The sequence below is a fragment of the Trypanosoma cruzi genome, genomic scaffold (assembly GCF_000209065.1).
Source record: "Trypanosoma cruzi strain CL Brener 1047053516485 genomic scaffold, whole genome shotgun sequence".
Classification (NCBI taxonomy): Eukaryota; Euglenozoa; class Kinetoplastea; order Trypanosomatida; family Trypanosomatidae; genus Trypanosoma; species Trypanosoma cruzi.
The window spans coordinates 55437-74417 of NW_001849412.1; the positions used below are offsets into that span (position 1 = coordinate 55437).

General features: G+C 48.9%; 9 protein-coding genes across 9 annotated transcripts, besides 26 other annotated features; all 9 read left to right on the forward strand.

The window, feature by feature from the left end:
• Nucleotides 1–6005: a sequence feature (heterozygous, non-Esmeraldo-like haplotype).
• Nucleotides 65–84: a microsatellite.
• Nucleotides 228–266: a microsatellite.
• Nucleotides 475–551: a sequence feature (A-rich).
• Nucleotides 726–1820, forward strand: Tc00.1047053509859.10 (hypothetical protein, conserved; the record flags this gene model as incomplete). Its single annotated transcript, XM_804335.1, has 1 exon — nt 726–1820. The coding sequence occupies one exon, from the start codon at nt 726–728 to the stop codon at nt 1818–1820; it is 1095 nt and encodes a 364-aa protein (XP_809428.1).
• Nucleotides 2875–2966: a sequence feature (CT-rich).
• Nucleotides 3278–3341: a sequence feature (T-rich).
• Nucleotides 3353–4042, forward strand: Tc00.1047053509859.20 (hypothetical protein, conserved; the record flags this gene model as incomplete). Its single annotated transcript, XM_804336.1, has 1 exon — nt 3353–4042. One exon carries the CDS (start codon nt 3353–3355, stop codon nt 4040–4042), a length of 690 nt encoding a protein of 229 aa, XP_809429.1.
• Nucleotides 4138–4188: a microsatellite.
• Nucleotides 4299–4328: a microsatellite.
• Nucleotides 4421–4466: a sequence feature (T-rich).
• Nucleotides 4740–4759: a microsatellite.
• Nucleotides 4781–6433, forward strand: Tc00.1047053509859.30 (hypothetical protein, conserved; the record flags this gene model as incomplete). The annotated part of the gene is made up of 1 exon (XM_804337.1): nt 4781–6433. One exon carries the CDS (start codon nt 4781–4783, stop codon nt 6431–6433), a length of 1653 nt encoding a protein of 550 aa, XP_809430.1.
• Nucleotides 6006–6531: a sequence feature (areas merged during assembly that could not be assigned to a particular haplotype. This can correspond to areas where the two haplotypes were merged or to regions with more than two copies in the genome that were merged during assembly.).
• Nucleotides 6503–6540: a microsatellite.
• Nucleotides 6532–18981: a sequence feature (heterozygous, non-Esmeraldo-like haplotype).
• Nucleotides 6584–6637: a sequence feature (T-rich).
• Nucleotides 6925–6947: a microsatellite.
• Nucleotides 7083–7143: a sequence feature (A-rich).
• Nucleotides 7175–7225: a sequence feature (AT_rich).
• Nucleotides 7230–7270: a sequence feature (GA-rich).
• Nucleotides 7337–9091, forward strand: Tc00.1047053509859.40 (cytosolic leucyl aminopeptidase, putative; the record flags this gene model as incomplete). The annotated part of the gene is made up of 1 exon (XM_804338.1): nt 7337–9091. One exon carries the CDS (start codon nt 7337–7339, stop codon nt 9089–9091), a length of 1755 nt encoding a protein of 584 aa, XP_809431.1.
• Nucleotides 9853–9878: a microsatellite.
• Tc00.1047053509859.50 (hypothetical protein, conserved) lies at nt 10219–10665 on the forward strand (the record flags this gene model as incomplete). Its single annotated transcript, XM_804339.1, has 1 exon — nt 10219–10665. The coding sequence occupies one exon, from the start codon at nt 10219–10221 to the stop codon at nt 10663–10665; it is 447 nt and encodes a 148-aa protein (XP_809432.1).
• On the forward strand, nt 11391–15272 carry Tc00.1047053509859.60 (hypothetical protein, conserved; the record flags this gene model as incomplete). Its single annotated transcript, XM_804340.1, has 1 exon — nt 11391–15272. The coding sequence occupies one exon, from the start codon at nt 11391–11393 to the stop codon at nt 15270–15272; it is 3882 nt and encodes a 1293-aa protein (XP_809433.1).
• Nucleotides 15291–15311: a microsatellite.
• Nucleotides 15427–15446: a microsatellite.
• Nucleotides 15654–16028, forward strand: Tc00.1047053509859.70 (hypothetical protein, conserved; the record flags this gene model as incomplete). Its single annotated transcript, XM_804341.1, has 1 exon — nt 15654–16028. One exon carries the CDS (start codon nt 15654–15656, stop codon nt 16026–16028), a length of 375 nt encoding a protein of 124 aa, XP_809434.1.
• Nucleotides 16169–16223: a microsatellite.
• Tc00.1047053509859.80 (coronin, putative) lies at nt 16517–18013 on the forward strand (the record flags this gene model as incomplete). Its single annotated transcript, XM_804342.1, has 1 exon — nt 16517–18013. One exon carries the CDS (start codon nt 16517–16519, stop codon nt 18011–18013), a length of 1497 nt encoding a protein of 498 aa, XP_809435.1.
• Nucleotides 18297–18325: a microsatellite.
• Nucleotides 18489–18563: a sequence feature (A-rich).
• Nucleotides 18619–18654: a microsatellite.
• Nucleotides 18677–18708: a sequence feature (T-rich).
• On the forward strand, nt 18849–18981 carry Tc00.1047053509859.90 (NAD-dependent deacetylase, putative; the record flags this gene model as incomplete). The annotated part of the gene is made up of 1 exon (XM_804343.1): nt 18849–18981. A coding segment is annotated over one exon (133 nt), but the record flags the coding sequence as incomplete, so codon positions are not given.

The following is an 18981-nucleotide window of genomic DNA, read 5'->3' on the forward strand; positions in this document are numbered from 1 at the left end:
CATAACACAAATAAATACGGACGACCAAACAATGATGGCTTTTTGCCGCTGCTGAAGAGAGGCGGGAGGAGGAGGAGGAGGAGGGAAGGATGTGGTTTTTTTTTTTTGGCTGGTCGATGGGATGGGCCTCTTCTCGGCGGCAGGCTGTGTTGTCGGTTTCTCGTGTTTTCAGCTGGCGTGCATGCGGGAATGCAACATCACCGCCTGGTGCATTCAATCTGCATCGGTCTCTCTCTCACTCTCTTTCTCTCTCTTTGTCTCTCTCTGTGTGTGTGTGTGTGTCTCTTATTATAACAGAAAGGCGCAGTTGCATGCATGTTGGGTTGTGATGGCAGTTTTAATGTATTGATTTATTTTTATGTCTAAATGTTTTATATATTTTTCTTTTTTCCACTTCTTTTTCTTTTTCTTTTGTGTGTGTTTATTCACGGACGTTCTGTACGTGTAGTCTCGAGGCAGCAGGCGAGGAAGCGTAAAAAAAAAAAGGGGGGAAAAAAAGGACAAAAAAAAAAAGAAACAATCGAAAGAAAAAGGAAGAAAAAACATAAAAAGTAGGGTGTGTGTGTGTGTGTTAGGGGAGTAGGAAAAAAAGGAGATCATCCGGCGGATCATAAAAATTGGAATTGACACGTTTAATAAAACAAGCAAACAAGAAGGCGCATCAAACAAACACACACAAACAAAAGGGGGAGAGAGAGGGGGGACGAAAAAGAAAAAAGAAAAGGATGGGAGGCTCAAAGAACACTCCAGAAGATGTCACTGAGGTGAAGAAGTGTCTTCATCACGTCCTGGAGTCAAGGAAGCAGCTTAAAGAACTTGAGAACAAATTGAAGGAGACGATTACGGTTACAACTAAAATGTTGAGTTCTTTGGACGCCGTGGGAAATGGATTCGTTAACACAACGAGGGCAATGACGCAGCAGCTGGAGGGCCAGCCGTGCAGTGCCACCAGTCATCGCTCATCCGTGCCTGTGGGCACTTTGCATGGCGCAACAAAACTGATGTCGACCATGCTGCGTGAACTGCGGGAGGGTGCCACGATTGCCAACTACAAGGACAAATTGCAAAAGAGCATTTTTGACAAGCTGGACACATTGCGTTGGTCAACGAAGAAGGTCTTGGATGCTGGGAATGAGTCGCATGCACTTCTGGTCAAGTACCATAAGAAGGAAGGGGCTGTCAATGCAAAGGAGCAGAAGTACAAAAAGAAAGGCAGAGACCTCAGCACGAGTAAACGGTACACGAAGCAGGTAACAGAACGCGACAAGGCAAAGAGAATGGCGGAATTGAAGACATCATACTTTAAGGATATGTACGACATTCACGTGGCAAGTATGGATCAAAACGAAGGAGAGTTTTTTGACTGTTTTATTGACGCTAACTGCCATTTGGTGCGGAAACTGCACGACACCCTTAGCAGCGTGGGTTCGTGTGCTCTGCGTGAGTACCCGCTTCTGGCAAGCGTCCTGGTGAGATCCGCCAGTCACGAGATGCCGCCGCTAGTGAGCGACGACTCCCCCGTGACGAGGACCTCGCGAATGAAAATGGGGAGCGGTAATGGGCATGTGAGGGCGGAACACGACACGGCACAGAAGCCGGGCGTTGAGGCAAACCCATCCGATGGGTTGCATGCAGAAGGCAGCCCGTATCTCATCAGCCACGCCGACATCGACTCAAGCCCCTCGCGGCCCAGCGGCGTGCTTCAGGAGCCATTAACGCAGCTTCGCCCACCCACGGCGCGGGATGCACCGGATGAGCCGGTTCATTTCGAAGATGCGTTGAAAGCCACACCAGCCGATATACAGGATCACCACATGTAAAGACTATTGAGTGAACGTGCCTGCATTAGGCATGCAAACACCCAACCACTCACATCTACGTATATATACAAATATACCTGTGTGAAGTGCATACACGCAAGATCTCCTTGGAGACACATCGTTCTGATGTTACATGGACTTTTTTTTCTTTTTTTATCTCCTTTTTGTTTTTATGCATTGGGGAATGGCGAGGGGCGGTTTTTTTCCTTTTTTTTTTTTTAGCTGCCTTCATCGGTTGCCACATTTTTTTTTTTTGTAAATTTTCCCGCTCCCCCCCTTTTTTTTTTTATGAGCGTTTCTTTTGCTCTAACGTTTGGCTTCTCCTGCCAAATGGGTGTCCTGTGCAATGATGGGCGGTATCTCACTTTTGTGTGGGACGGTGATGTTGCTTTTTTTTTTTTGTTGTTGTTCTCGTGCGGCCGATAAGCTGCAATTTGCCGCGCAGATACGTGTTGTATTTTGTTTGTTGGGCATCTTTTTTTTCTTTCTATTTGCCACTTTCTCTGTGCATGCGTCACCTCGGTGCGGTGCACACACACAGACAGACAGAGAGACAGACGGCTGCTCCATTGCACCCCCAACACGTGAGGAGGAGGATGGCCGGGGTGCGGCGGGGGAAAAAACAGAAAAGCACCAAAAAACATTGGACGAGACGAGGGAACGACGATAAAAACAGACGACAGGCGGCAGGCGTAACGGCGGCACATGACACCTGAAAAGACACACGGCAGATACCCGCATGGCGTGGTGCGGCCCGCCTCTCACTTGCCGGGCCAATTCCTGGCTTTCCTCTTTGGATTGCGGGAGCCGTGAGGGGAGAAATTAAACGAAGGGAGTTTTTTTATTTTTATTTTGTCTGTCTTTCTTTTTGCAACCGCGGCCCCCCACCGGCTGCGGTCGCCGTTGGGGGATGGTGGGCGCCCCGCTACTCATGTCTTTTCCAAAAGCCCCTGCCATTTGTTTCTCACCGCCACTCCCCCCTCCCCGCAGGCGCACGTCTGCAGAATCGGAGTGGGATGGGGGAGAGAGAAAGAGAGAAGATAAAAATACCACTTTTCTTTCTTTTTCTTTTCTTACATTCCCTGTCTCTCTCTCTCTATTTGTGTTTGTTTTGTCTGCGCCACGTTTTTTTTTTCTTTTCTTCTTCTTCTGCAGTTGTTTTGCCTGCGCCCGTGCAGCGCGTGAGGCGTGAAGGAGGGGAATATTACGACGAGAGGACGGAATTTTGCCGAGGACGTGGGGGGGCCGGGCCCAAAACAACACAACACAAAAAAGCAACAAAAAAGGGGAAGAAGAACTGTAGGCGTAGGGGGTAGTCGTGGCGTGTTGCGTATTCTTTTTTTTCCCGCTGCGGGTGGAGCCATTCAACGGGGCCGGGGGCTCGTAGGAGAAGTGCAGGAGGCGGAGGTGTAAACAAAACAAAGAGGGTTTTTTTTTAGGGGGGCTTACAGTTCCTGTGTTTTTTGTTTTGCCTCTCTTTTTTTTTTTTTTCCTGTTTGTTTGTTAGTGGTTTTATTTTTGATATCCCTCTCATGCTGCGACTATCGCGGGGACTCTGCGGCCTTTACGTGCCTGTCGTCGGCTGCATCTTCCTTGTGGACACGTTGTATGGGTGCAAGTACAGTCCCCATATTGGTGTGTGCAATCTACCGTATGTATACGTGAAGGCGCTTCTTTTCTGCGCCTCAGGGCAGGATAAATGGGAGCCGAAACGGAAATATGTGCATGGTCTCATAGAATACCTTGTACCATTCAACAGAGAGCAGGATTCACTGACAAAGTTGGAGCTCATGCAGTTTGTAGACACGGTGCCACCACGAGCAATTAAGATTCATACCGCTTCCACCGTATTGGGCTCGGCACAGCTGTCGTTGACTCATTCCACGTCTGCCTTGCAGCAATCTGCGTCCACGAGCGGTGCAATTCTGCGGTCTAGCGGTGGTGGGCCGTCTTCAGTTACAGAAAACGTGACGTCATTTCTTTCAGGGGCACTTCTTCCGGCTGCACTGGCTCGCGTATTGTTATATGACGCAGTGTGTACCTGTGCCGATGACGACGAGTACAATGAGACCGAGCGACATCGTGTGTCACAAGTGGCGGCAAAGCTTGGCATTCCGCAGCGTGTTAGGGATGCCATTGAAAAGGTGGTTGTACAGGAACGACTATTGGCCATGCGGAAGCGGCGATTATTACTATTAACGGATACCCCGCCGACACGTTGAGCCAATAAACAAAATTGCTGTTTATAATGTTTGTGTGTCATGTGTACACGTATGGTAGATATGCACACACACACTCTCTCTCTCACAGGGAAGCAATGTACGTATATATATATATACATGCACGCATGTGTGTTTGTATGTATGCACTTTGATATTTTTGTTGTTTATTCTAGCCGTTTTATTCTACAGGTACTTCTGCTTCCAATGACGCTTGCCTTTTGCCATTGCTGCAATATTTTTTCCCTCTTCTCTCCGCTTTTCTTTTTCTTTTTTTTTCCTTTTTTTTATGTTGGCTACCGCTGCTGATTTCTGTGAGAGGGAGATGCCACCCAAATGAAACAAGAAACATGTGCATGAACATCATCCCTGACTTGTCGGTTTTTTTTTTTCTTTGATTTTTCTTTTTTTCTTTTTCTTTTATTTTGACTCTCTCCTCATGTTTTGCACATTTGTGTTTGGGGTGTTTGTGTGAAAAGGGAGAAGACTTCCTTTCAAAACTGTCCTTTTAATTTATTTAGACAAAAAACAAAAAAGGGGGTCGGGTGCTCACATCCACGCATCTGCCGCGGCAACGTCCACACCGGCAGCTCCGAACAAAATCCCCAAACACACACACGCACAGTGGCATCTTCCGCCAAGGAAAACAATCATATATATTCTGCAACGAAAAACCGGGGCGCAACGAGAGGGTGAGAAAAACAACAACAACAACAACAAAAAAGGAAAAAATAACAAGAAATGGCTTCTGTTGGAGCCGCTGTGGTGGTGCCAATTCTTGTAATTTGCGCTCTGCTTCTGCTGCTGATTCTGGCAGTGATATTCTACTACTTCTACCACACCCGCTTCCGCAATGTGAATACGAAGTACTACATGTATCCAGGCTTTGCACGCCGCCGCAAATTTGAGTTATCATGTATTCCCGCACCTGGTTTATACCAGCCTCCGCTGGAGGTGAGGTTGCAGTGCTCCCAGCAGGAGCCGTGTGACATCCTCTTGGACGTAAATTACGTGCCGGCGAGTAAGATATCAACAATGGATGATACGACTGCGGATGCTGTAAGACTTCTTGGCACGGATGATTGCTACAGTGATCACTTTATGCTTTACACCGAACCGCTGGAATTCATAGAAGCCGGTAGGTACATGCTATATGCTTACACTGTCTACCCCACACTACGTGTTGTGGGGTCTGTACATCAATTCTGCTTTGATATTGTGAGTGTGAACCGGGATACTAGGTCTGGGGAGATGCAGCAACCACCCCACGTTAGTATCAATGTAAATCGTGACAGCCGAAGACATGTATCGATGTCTGCTGTGGGGAACCGCGCACGACCAATCCCACCTCGCATCATCCCAGAGAAGGGGGAGGTGACAACCTTCACCCCCATCAACATTGCCCTTAGTGAAAGCAGCACAACGCCAGATCAGATACGGTACAGTGTGGACGGCTCTCCCCCGTCGTTGCTTTATACAGGACCCTTCACCCTTTCTCTTCCACCCTTCAACACGGATGGCGGGAGCTCACGAATACCGGTGGTGATACGGGCGCTCACCGTCTCGACTCAAGACGGGCTGCTAACGAGTGAGACCACAGAAGCTCACCTCACTGTGTACAAAGCGGGTCATTCCTTTTTTGATCCGAATATACCGCCGCCCGTAGCCCGCGTCCGCGCCTTGGAGGCGGAGTTGTACTTTGATGAATCCAGACGACCGCCAAACACCAGCATCATCTATCAAATCGTGTATGTGGGGGAGGCCAGGCAGAAGCCTAAGTTTTCCCACAGGAAGGGCATTCTCTACGAAGGAAAGCCGGTACCATTGAAGGAGGATGTGGCGTTTGTGTACGCGTGGACATTTAGGGAAGACACGCATGGCGGCCAGTGCATAGAGCCCCATATGGATGAGAGAGGTCATGGGAAGGCACGTAGCTCGGCTGCCGTGTATGACTGCAATCTTGCCATGACGTGGAACCGAGAACCACGTGGGGAGGATGTCGGAGGAAGGGGAAACGCACTTCCCCCACCATGTATATGCATCCGATGCAAAGAAATGGATGTGTTCTTTGAAGATCCTCCTGTGGGTGGTATTATTTGCTACACACTGGATGGTACAGAGCCTGCGCAGCCAGATTCCACCATTACTGCAAAACATCTGGCAGGGATTGGCCGGAACGACACGGTACTTCTGCCCAGAGATCACGAAAAAATTTTAGAGTTGGGCACGCATGTTTACAGGGAGAATCAGCCTATTCATGTGACGCTGATGAGGACGGAGCAGGTGGTTTTGACGGCTCGCACATTTATTCCGGTCGTAGACCTCGCGGCCAATTCTGCCGTGACAGGGTACCGCTTTGGAGAGTGCTTTAATCGTAGTTTTTCCACACTGTAGAGATGTTTTTTTTTTTTTTAAAAAGAAAAAAGAAATGCATAGATGATTGAAGACGCAAAAAAGTTGAGAAACAACAACAATAATAAAAAAACAACAACAACAACAACGAAAGTGAAAAAAAGAAAAGGAAAAAAAAAGAGGAAAACTGAGTTTGTTTTTTTTTTCCTTTTTCTTCTTATTGTTATTCCTTTTTGTTTTTATTTTAAATGGATGGGGTTGCTGCTGCTGTTTTGGGAGTTTTATTTCAACGTGCACCACCACCACTACCACTGGCAAAAGCAATGGCAGCAGCAGCAGCGGAATGTATATATTTCCATACAAAGTCTGTGTGCATGCGTCTGTGTGCATGTGTCTGTGTGGGATTACGATAGAAATTTGTGTGGGATCGGTGAGTATATTTATATGTGCTTTGCGTGAGCATAATGATTCGCAATAGAAGTAAACGTACACGGTGATATGTCTCTGTGCGTGAGTAGGCGCTGCTGGGGGGAACACACACACACACACACACACAGAAAAACGAAGAAAACAAAAAACAAAACAAAAAATATCATTAAAATTTCATTTGTCATGTTTTTTTTTTTTTTCTTTTTAACTTCTCATTTTTGTGTGGAATTTGGAGGAGGGGTGCACGCCTCAGAACACAAGGAAAGAAAAGAGAAGAAAAAAAAAAACAAAAGAAAAAGCAGAAAAAAAAAAGGTAAAAAAAAGGAGGAGCCACGTTTAGAGTTGGGAAACATCTTTTTATTTTTTATTTTTTATTTTTATTTTCCTTTTAAATATATAATTAAAGGGCGAAAGGAAAAGGAAAGAAATAAAGAAAGAAAGAAGAAGGAACAGGGAAAAGGGCAATAACCTCAAGTACATAACAGGAAGAGAGAGGCGTACACATCCATACGGCAGATGCTCAAGAAGGTCTCTTCAAGGTCTCCCTTTCCCATTTCGGTGGCGGCGTCCCCCTGGTCGTCGCAGGACATTGGGCGTGTTGCTGGGAAGCGCAAGAAGGACGCCCAGGCGGGGTCGGTGAATGCCGACCGTACGCTTTCGGTGGAGTTTGCGTCGCCTGATTGGACGGTGGAGGGGCTGCCGTTTGGCTTTAAGAACGCGGCAGGAAATCTTGCGCTTGACTCAGAGAGACGGTGTCTCTTTGCAGGGCTTGGGACGAAGCCTACGGTGCGTGAATACCGACTGGCGGTGACGAACGCGGTACGAGAGGCCCAAAAGCTTCAAGCTTCGGCACTTGTGCTTAAGTCATTGCCAGCTAATGTGCACTCGATGGGGGATTTGTTTCAGGAGCCAAGCGTGCTGCCCTCAATTGATGTTGTGGAGAAGACAGCCTCCTTTGCCGTGACTGCCGCCTACAAGTACACTCGCCTGCGTCTCAACAAGGACGGCGGTGATGAAACCAAAAACCCCATGGGAATTTTTATTGACTCGGTAGCAACAGATGCCATAGCTCGGGGCAACATCATTGGTGGCTGCGTCAATGAGGCAAGAAGCCTGGGAAACCTGCGAGAGGATGAAGGTAGCCCTCAACTGTACTATGAATGGATTACAAAGGAACTTGCTCCACTTGGTGTGAAGGTGCGTCATGTACTACGGGGAGAGAAGCTGCGAGGGGCTGGATTAAATCTCTTATACAATGTGGGGAAAGGATCACGTCACAAGCCTTATTTGGTGGTTTTTGAATACACAGGAAATCGACATAGTGACGAAGCAACAGCTCTTGTTGGAAAGGGGGTGACGTTTGATTGTGGCGGTCTGAGTTTGAAGCCAGCTGGCTCGATGGAGGGGATGCATTTGGACATGATGGGTGCTGCGACAGTGATGTCAACAATTAAAGCCATTGCTTTGCTTCAATTACCGGTGAACGTTGTTGGTGCTGTCGGCCTCGCGGAGAATACCATTGGCCCTGACAGCTATTTCCCCTCTTCTATCATCACAAGTCGAAAGGGACTGACAGTCGAGGTGCGCAATACGGACGCTGAGGGCCGCCTTATTCTTGCTGACACTCTCACATTTGTGCAGCGGGACGCAAAGTTGGCGAAGAAATTGAAAACTGTTATTGACATCGCCACCCTTACTGGGGCCATTTTAATTGGTCTGGGAAGTCGACGTGCGGGGATGTTTAGTAACGATCTCCACTTATCACAACACCTTATGGCAAGTGGGCGCAGCAGTGGCGATGAGTTGTGGCCGATGCCGATTGGCGAGGAGCACAAGAATGCGATGAAGGGCGGGATCGCAGACCTGAGGAATGTCTCCTCTGATAAGGAGGCGGGTTCTTGCACGGCCGCTGCCTTCTTGAGTAATTTTATTGAGGATGGAATGAAGTGGGCCCATCTTGACATTGCAGGACCGGGAATGGGCGGGGACAAACCAAAGGGGTTTCAGCCCGCCGGGGCGCCTGGATTTGGCGTACAGATGCTGCTGGATTACTTTCGCCTGACGCCGGTGGACGGCGCTGTCAGTGACGCCGTTGACGTCACCAGCACCGAGGGAACGGTGGCCACCTCCGACGAGGACAGCACCGCTCCTGCCACGGCGAGTGGTGCGGAGAATCCGCCGAAAAGGAAAGGGATCAAAAAGGCGCAAAATGCAAAAAAGGACCTGAAGGTGAATCAGAAGAAGCGGCATGCAAGGAGGAGGAAGCAGTAACAACAGTGCAAATGGGGAGGCCCACAATCACCAACAACAAAAAGAGTATGTGTTGGGTGAAGAGTACATCCGTGCACGGTGGTGTGTGGGGTGCATGAATGATGATGCTCTCTCTATTGGGCACCGGAGCTGGGCAGACGGAGAGATGTTGATTGCATGTGCGTGGGGAGAAGACATGTAATGATCCGATCGGTGGGCCGATTGAACAACGCACGTTGAAATCCGCACTCTGGAAGGAGTGGGAAATCCATGTGACCGAAATTAACATGATGAGCGGAGAGAGGGAGAGAGAGAGAAGAATACATACAGTTGGCTGTGCCATTTGAAACTGGAAGAAAATTTATAAGGGAGAAAACAAAAAAACAAACAAAGAAAAGGTAAAAGGCCGTAATATCACAGACATTTGGGCATTCTGCCGCGCATAGACGTGCGTAATAATACAACTTCATCACCAGCTGGCTATGCATGTTTAAAGTGCATAATCGCGTGCACAGGGAAATATGGAGGCACAACAGATTTTTCTCTAGTCTTTTTTGTTGTTGTTATTTATTTATTTTTTTTGTGGATGCTTCATGCCTACACGACACATCCCTACATGTATATACATATCTACATGTAGGGATATTTCTGATTTTTTTTTTCTTTTGTTAACGGAAAGATGTACGTTTGTACAAACGGTGTATGTGCGTTCACTTATCTTGTAAAGGCCTTTTATTATTATTTATTTATCCCTGACTTCTCCCCTTTTACTCAATGCGTTCGTGTGTGTGTGTGTGTGTGTGTGTGTCTGCGCATTGCTGGGAGTGGGAGGGTGAGCATCGGGTGGAAGTCCAAAACAACACAACAAAACGAGGGAAGAAGTGAATTTTAAAATATCTTTTTGTTCTTTTGTTTGTTTGTTGTTTACTTCCAAGAGGGGTGGAGAGAGAGAGAGAGAGGAAGAGACATCTTCTGCTCCGCACGGATGACATTATACCACATCATTGGTGCATAACTTCTGTTTCTGCCACTCAGTGATGCCGTCATCCCGCTGCTGATTCTTCTCTGGGTGCAAATTTCTCTTTTTTTTCTTCTCCTTCTTTTCTCTTTTTTACTTGCGGTCGGCATTGGCTGACAGTGCATGTGCGATGGCGTATGAATCCCCTGCGCGGGTGAAGTGGGCCACGGCGATCTTTTGGAATGTGCTCGATCCCGCATTCCGCATGCACTTCAAATATTACCGCAGGAAGGTCGCTGTTGACCGCTACCTAGAGCGCAAAGGCGTCGTCTTTAACGTTGCCGTTGGCGTGACGTTTGGCCTCACGTTGTACTTCACACTTGTCTCAAAGTTTCTCCTGCCTGCCCCGGTGGCATCGGAGTACTCGATGGAGGATAATGCGAAGGAGATTTTGCGCGCCATGAAGTGCGACACCACGAAGGAGCTGCCGGCCTTTCTGTTAATGCGGGCGAAGCGTGAGATCATTGGAAAGCTGCACGTTGCGGCTGACAGGGCAGAAGTAAAGCACCAGCGCGAGGAGGTTGAGAGGCTTCTTAAGACGTTGAACCAACAACAGGACAGCCCTCCACCCCAATGAGGAAAAGGACATGTCTTTTCCCTTCTGCTTCTCTTTATTATTTTATCTGTTTGGTGTTGTGGCAACGCGTTTTGTTTCATCAGATGTGTGAAGGGACAGATATTTCTGATGCGCTCTTGAGTGACTCTCAGTTGTTCTTTTTTTGGTGTGCAGTGATTTATTGAAGACTGAGAAGAAAGTATTGATGCATTGGGTTCCGGGAGACTTTTTTGTCGGTTGTCGAGCCCCACTCACTGCGGGCGATGGATCGGCGTGAGACATTGCCGTGTTCACTGGCGAGGCTGCAATGGCATCAATGTAAGTATATTTGGGGACAGAAGTGACACGCTGTTTTTGGCAAGCACCTGAAGAAACATCATGTCTCGTGCTCTCTGGGGATGGACCAGGTGCATGTCAATATGCCTCCAGCCAATGATCCATTTGGCATATTCTGTGAATTGTGTTCCGTGAGAGTGTTTTTTTCTCCTCTTCGTTTTTATCTTATTATTATTATTTGAACTTTCTGCTTCCTGGAGGATGTTCCATGCATTTCCCTGTGATTTTTTTTTTTTTCAGTTTTATCTCTCCTTACTTGTTTTATCTCCTTTTATACCAATAGCAGTGCTCATAGTGTGAGGTGCATTTCTACAGGGGAGGGGTGGGGAGTGGGGCGGCTGACGCCACGAAGAGGGGAACGCGCTTTGACATTTCGGCCGTGTATCCTCTTTCCTTCCCAGTCCCCAGCAATGCTGACACCGTCGTGGGGCCCGGTGGCGTCTGATACACCTTGTTTTGGTTTTGTGCCGCATGCATTGGCAGGTGACATTCTCATCACCTCCCGGCGGCTGCAGGTGCTTTCATATGTGCTGGCAGAGCTCAGCAGCTCTGCGATGCTTTTGGATGACTACGTGAGGGGCATTCTTAATATCCCACATCGGCTACTCGTCGCGTGGCAAAGCATCGCCGTCGCGGCGAGAGCCCGACAGGCTACACAGAGAAGTGGGGAGAGTGGAGCGCTACGAGAAACTCCGAAATTCGGTGGCCGAAGAGAACCACTGGCGCCACGCACACCGGTAGGAAGACGCGACCACAACAATGCCTCCATTGGTGGTGCGTCCCCGCAGCTGTCGCAACAAAACACCAATAACAATCGGGAAGTGGACGATAATCGGACCGCAAAACTCCATGCATGCCGACTCATGGAAGACAATGCGGCGCGCCACGTGGAATTTATCCGACGCACAGTCGTCATGGCGCTGTTTCAGCAGTATTTGCAGGTTGTCGTGGAGAAGAGCGTGGATGATCTCCTGTTGCGGGGTTGGCTTGGTTCCGGTTTTGAAACAAACACAAGAGGCTCCAGAAGAGGAGATGTGGCCAGGCATGAGGGGGCTGAAAGTTCCTTTTTGGATTTGAAGGATGACGAGGGGGGTGAGGTGGGGGGTAATGAAGAAGTGGGGAATCCAGCAAACGGCAATAAACGCCCACGCGACGTTAGTGTTTTCCCATTGAGGCAGTTACTGCCATTGAATGTGTCTTCTGACCATGATGACCATGACGATGATGATAAGTACGTGAGGAGTCCGGTTAGTCTGCAGGCTTTTATGCGAGCAGCTATTGCTTTTAATCCCACTGTCTGTGCTCTGAGGCTGATGTCCCGCTGCATTCTGTACGCCAGACACGTTCGTAATGTAGACGACGAGGCAGCAGCGTCTGCTGGAACGACGGAAGGTGAGAAGGGTGTATTTTATGTTGTTGTTGCGAGCCGGGCAGTAGGGACGTGTGAACACTCTGAGCCTTGCTTCGGTAACCGAAAATTTTTTTTTGTAAGATGTCAAGAGTCTGAGGTGCGGTGCAAAAGAGATGGCTCGCCATCCACGCAATGGGCAGAGGCTGCCGCGATGTCTCCGACATGGAGAGGGCCGAATTCACGGCAGGATGCCAATCGTCACAAAAGTTCTGCCGTACCGCGCGGCCGTGAGGCATGGCATTGGATGATGTGCCTGATGACGCAGACCATGACGGGACAGCAGTCGGGTCAGGGGAATACGCTGGTTCGAGATTGTGGCGGGAACCAAACACGGCCTTGTGTGCCGTGGAGACGCTCCGCACAACACTCCTCTGAGCGTCGCACGCGGGAAGGGATGTCACAATTGGGACTTCCGTATGTGGTGACTCTGGCCGCACGTGGCGGTGGTGGTGGTGCTGCTACCATGAAAAGCGGGACGAGACCCAAAGGCGGCAGGGTCTTTGTGCCATCCTTTCAGCTGCATCGAAAGGCAGGGAAAAGGGGTGCACGTGATTATTTTCCTAATCGTCATTATCATTATGCTGAGGATGAATATGAAGAGGATTCAATTGAATCGTGGCTGGTGATGCATTCGAATCGTTGCAGTGCCACAGGGACATTCTTCGGTCCCGCGACCGCTCGCCCTGGGCGGCTGATAACAGATGCTGGGAAACCGTTGGGAGGGTTGTCGTTTGGCTCCTCCGTTGCGTGCAGCGCCAACAACTTTGTTGTGCCCTTTGATCAGGCCATTTCTGCCCCGCCAAACGCTGGCCATGACACCAATTACCGGGAACAGCAGTCGACGGAGCAGTTTTCGGCCACCACAGAAGTGGTGTCGGCGGGCCAATTAGCTTTTGCAGAGGAACTGCTTGCCAGACTCAACTTTTGGTGTGCTCGTGGGCAGCCACGACGCTGCTACTACGATCCTGCCTTGAGTGACGGGTGCCAAACGGCGACGGTCAACCCGACAACAGAAATGAGAATGGATAGGGGTCATGGCATTGCAGGTTCAAACCATACCGATGTGGATTGCAAAGGGGAGATGCCGTTAAGGCTTCTTTTTACGCAGGTGGGAGTAATTCGGTTTCGTCCCGTGGAGGCTTCTGTGTATCGGAGTGGAAGGGGGCAGGAACTTCTTCTTCAGGCGCTTGCCGATTCTACAGAAGTGGTCATATGCTCCGTCCTTGAGAGCCGTTCACATTATGGCTGGCAAAACCATTCCTCCGGAGGAACGGAAGGAAGGGTTGACGGGTGTTATGCATTTGACACCTATGCAGTGTCTGATGATGGCAACGATCCTTTTTTATGGGGACGCTATGACGACATCGCGATGGAGGCGTCCGTAAGCTGGGCGCAAGGTGAGGTGACCACGGATGGTGCGGACGATGTATGCGACACGGATGGCAATGGCGTCTCCACTGCGGGAAATTCGTCAAATTCCCACGTGGCGACGCGCCGGTCTCTTTCCATGCGTGAGAAACATCAACGTAAGAACGAGCGACTGAAAATTGAATTCCATTTGGCCCATTCCCAACGCTTGGATGCCCTCCTGGTACACCAGCAGGCTGCAAAACCAGTCGCTGCGTTAATACTGCGTCAGTTGCCGCGAAAACTCCATCACACCACGGGGAATGGGAGGCAACTTGTGCAAGAGACAACTTTTGTTGTTCAATCTTTCAGCCACTACGTTGTACACCTGCTGCGGCAAATACGGGAGGAAAACGTGCTGATGGTGGACATGGACCGTACGCTGGTGGATAACGCCATCCTTGCCGGTGAGGATTCTACACCCATGGCATGCCAAAAGGTGAGCGGGGCAAAGGGAGGAAGTCAACTTCACTTTGAGGTCCGGAAGGAGGTGCGATATCTTGTCACGGACACACCTTTCCAGGGAATGCGCACGGAGACGATTTACGTGCGTCATGGGGTGAGACGGTTGTTACGGTACTTTGCTATTGAGTGGGGCATTCCTGTTGTACTCGTGACGAAATCATCGCGTCGCCGCACGGAGGCCATCTTGTCGCAGGCACTGGACCCGGAGGAGGAGCTGTTTCCACCCGGGTGCGGACGCGTATTTACGGCGGAGTTGTTACTCGATAAATTGTCGGATGACTTGCCTTCGGATGGTCCTTTTTCTTCTTCAGCGTTGCCACCACATGTTGCCAGTGAGAAGGACCATGCCAGATGGCGCTCTCACGAAAGTCTTGTGAACTCGCGGAAGTGCACCACAGCGGTTCTGCAGGAGTTAGATCGTGCACACAGGAAGAGACATGGCACGCGTCATTTCTCACCCAAAGCGAGGAGTGTGGCGGTGCTGGATGACGCACCACAGGTATGGGTAGAGGCAGACTGGCCTTGCACCGTATCGGTTGTCCCATACACGTTGGGCCGCGTGGATCCGCGGGAGTACTTTACACCGAATGGATTGATTCCATCCATGTTATTGTCCGTGCTCTACAGAGGCAAATGTGTGCGGTATCCCACACCACACCGTGAGGGAAATGAGAGCACATATGGCATAGGGGCGGTAAAGAAGGGAATTGGCAGAAATGACACGATTGGAATGGACTTTACCATTCCAGCACTTGAGAGATGTGTTTTTTTTTGTGACTGCGATCCTAATAATGATGTCAACCAGAATAATCTACTGGAGATGCCCCGCGTTAAAGATCCCTGCTTACCAGAAGATCATCTCTTATCTGCAGCCTCATCTGGCTACAATGCTTCTGCAGAGGATGAGGTGGCGTCCGGGGAGGAGACGGTGGTGGAGGAGGTCAATGAACGGCGTGAAGGCAGCAGTCCTTGGGCCACCGCCGACGTGGAGGATGTGACACCTCTTTAGGAGCAGACGCACACACACATATATATATATATATATATACACGTGGGGGGAAGAAGGAATGTTTAAATTGAATGCGTTTATTTTTTGTTTCCTGTGCTTTTTACATTGCGGTAAAATGTTTTCTTGTTTTTTTTTTTTTTAATGACACCCATAAATTTTATTTTATTTTATTTTTCTCTTATCTTTCTCTTTGTTGTGCCTTAAAAAACAAAAAAAAAACAAACTTTATGCTGCATTTTTGAATGAATATGCATGATAACGTAGGGAGGCTGCGTAAAGACCGGGGGGCCCGCACGCACGCACGCACTGCACTGTACAACTGTGGGAGGAAGAAGGAAGGGAAGGGGAGAAGTGAGCGGGGGTGACTGTTGTAGGGGGGCGATGAAAAACCAATACGAACTGCCAGAGCAGGTGCGGTGGTACCAAACGCTGTGGGAAATGCGGAATCATGAGTTTCGCACCACATTTCTGACGACTAAACGCCGCCATTGGCGTATGTTTTGGAAGTATGAAAGTCATTTGGTCTACGAACGTGTCATTATGGGATTCATCGTGGCTTCATGTATGTTTTTTATGTCCAATTTGGATTTGACCGCAGCTGTGTTCCGTCTACCAACAGAAGATGTGAATGAGTTGCTTAAGCAAGACGTCTGGAGGAAGTATCGAAGTGAAATCAATGAGAGGAAGGAGCATGCAAGCAAGATGCTGGAGGAATCTAGTTACATTCATAACAAAAACAAACCCTACTCGACGTAAAGAGTATGTGTATGTATGCTGCGGCGTCTCCATTGCGGGGTTGTGATGATAACAGGGATGACGGTTGGGAGTAGCAGTGGGTTTCTGTTTACCCACAACAGTGGTATTGTGTTGTAGATTCTTTTTTGTGCCTGAGTTCCTGTGTGTGTGTGTGTGTGTGTGTGTGTGTGTGTGTGTGTGTGTGTGTGTGTGTGTATTTTGCATCTTTTTTCCCCAACATTGGCCGCTTTTGTATCGTACCGGCTGTCATGAAGAAGAAGGAACATATTTCTGGCCTCTCTTTTTTTCTTGTTTTTTTTTCTTGTTTTTGACTTTTGTCTTCCCTCTATCACTCCCTTGTGGTTGTGTCCTACACGCGGTGACGTGTTTCTGCAGCACAAACACGCACGCACACATAGTTACGCACTCCGACACGCACAGTCGCACGCACGTGAACGCAAGGGCTCTCACTCTTTCTGACGCCTCCGTGTACACAAAAGGATAAAGTCATGAGCATTTCCCGGTTCCGTCACACACAATCTGTCCCGGCACGGCATGACAGACACTTCATAAACGTCAACCCCTCAGGTGCGATATGGGACTGCAGTAACATGATTGCCTGCAATGACCGCTTTCTTGCGGTGCCGTGGGCGCAACTTGGCAGTACGGCAGTGCTACTTCATACCGACTATGGCAAGGTTGCATCCAGCCCGCCGATATTATTGGGTCAAGAGGGCCCGGTCATTGATGTTGCCTTCAATCCGTTTGATCCTACAAAACTTTTTACAGCAAGTGAGGACGGTACCATCATGGGGTGGGATATTCCAGAAGAGGGTCTCACACAGAGCACCAGTGACCACATTGTACATCTGCAGGGACATACCAAGAAGGTGGGTATTGTGAACTTCCACCCTAGTGCAATGAATGTACTGGCCTCCGCTGGGGCTGACATGGTGGTCAATGTGTGGGATGTCAACACTGGCAAGGCGGGTGAAGTGCTCAAGTGTCACACGGACCAAATCATGTCGCTGGAATGGAACCTTGATGGTTCACTGCTCTGCTCCACCTCAAAGGACAAAAAGGTGAATATTATGGATCCTAGGATAGGAGATATTGTTGCCTCCGGCAGCGCTCACCAAGGCGGCAAGACCCAGCGTTGTTTGTGGGCAAAACGGCAAAATCTCATCGTGACCGTTGGATTTAGTAAGGCACAAAGCCGCCAGGTCATGCTGTGGGATGCCCGGGACATGGCATCACCGGTGCATACGGAAGATATTGACCAGTTCAGTTCTCTCATTTTGCCCTTTTTTGATGAGGACACAAATATTTTGTACATTGGAGGCAGAGGAGATGGAATTATTCGTTTTTTTGAATTGGCGGATGGACGACTTGTGCCGTGCTCCTCCTACGACTCTGTGGAGGCGCATAAAGGGCTCTGCATGTTCCCTAAATGGTCCTTGGACACACGACAGTGTGAGATTGCGCGTTTTTACGCACTCACGCCTCGGTCCATTTACCCCATCCAAATGCTTCTCCCACGTAGACTGGCGGATAGCGAATTGCAGGTCGATGTGTACCCTCCCACCTTTGCAGACGTGCCCGCCATAACGGCAGAGGCATACTTCAGCGGGGGAAACAGCGAACCACTTGTGACGGATATGCATGCCGTGTTTAATGGAACGGAGCGTGAGGTAAAGAGAGCGGTTGCTCTAACGCCATCAGGTAAAAAACGCCATCAGGGGGTCACTTCAGCAATGACACATTCCTTTGATACCAACTCATCTAAGTACACGGACCCCATGACGATGGGGGTGGAATACACGGAAAAGAGAAGGGATGAGGGGATTTTAGACGAGCGTTTGGGAAAATTAGCCGCTCTTTCGTTGGAGTTGCAGAAGCAGGAGGAGGATCTGAAACGATGCCAAGAGGAGGTTGAAAAGAAAACACGAATTGTTATGGAGACTGTTGAAAAAATACGTGACATTGCCCTTGGACATGCCTTGTAGCGGTGCATCGTTATGCGTATGCATAAGTTTCCCGCTTATAAATGAGGGTTATGAGAGCACACGTATGAAGCGTACACATGTCTCCTTTCCTTCTCTCCCCCACTCCTTTTTTTCTTTTTTCTTTTTTCCCTCTTCTGCTGTTACCGTCAGCTCAACATCAAACTTCTTTCTAGAAGATCTTTTGTATTGTCTCTGTGCTGTTTTTTTTTAGATGTTTAATTTCTTTTCCTTTTCACCGCGTGATTTTTTTTTTTTTTTTGTTGTTGTTATCGTCTTCCGGCTCTGTGTGTGTGTGTGTGTGTGTGTGTGTGTTTTACTGCAAGATGACACCACCACTACCGTCCATTGCTTGCAGTGTGGGAGGAAACATGCACACAAAAATATATTGGCGATGTGGGGAGTTGACCGAAAAAAAGAGACGATGCGAACAGACGGGGAGGGGAGGAGGAGGGGAACGCACACACACACACACACTAAAAGAAAAAAAAAAAAAGGAAGAAGAAAAGTGAAGGCCGGGAACGAAAAACCAAAAAAAAAAAGGGAGAAAAAAATTCTACTGTGCATGCTGGTTGACTTGTTTGTGCGTTGTGGGCGCCTGGGCCCTCTTTTTTTCTTTTGTTTTCTTTTTTTTTTTTTTTTTTGCTGGGGGCCTCCTTCCGACGCTTCTTTTCTTTTCCTTCTTTTTTTTTTTTTTTGTAATTCTCCTCCATTTGTGTGCGACGTTTCCATTTTCTTCCCTACGCGTGGAGAGGGGAGTGGAACGCACACGAACACACACGCGCACACTCAGGTGCGGCCCGATAGATTTCATCACACGAGGTTGCGGTTGTCATTTATGTACCAGCTGCTCTCACCCAGGACGGCACGCCACGCCCGTCTCTTTCGTCTTGCGAATAGCCTTGCGTCATCTCCTTCCGGCACCGCCGGCGTTCCAAAGACGGACGGTGAACGTTTGCTGTGGGTGAACT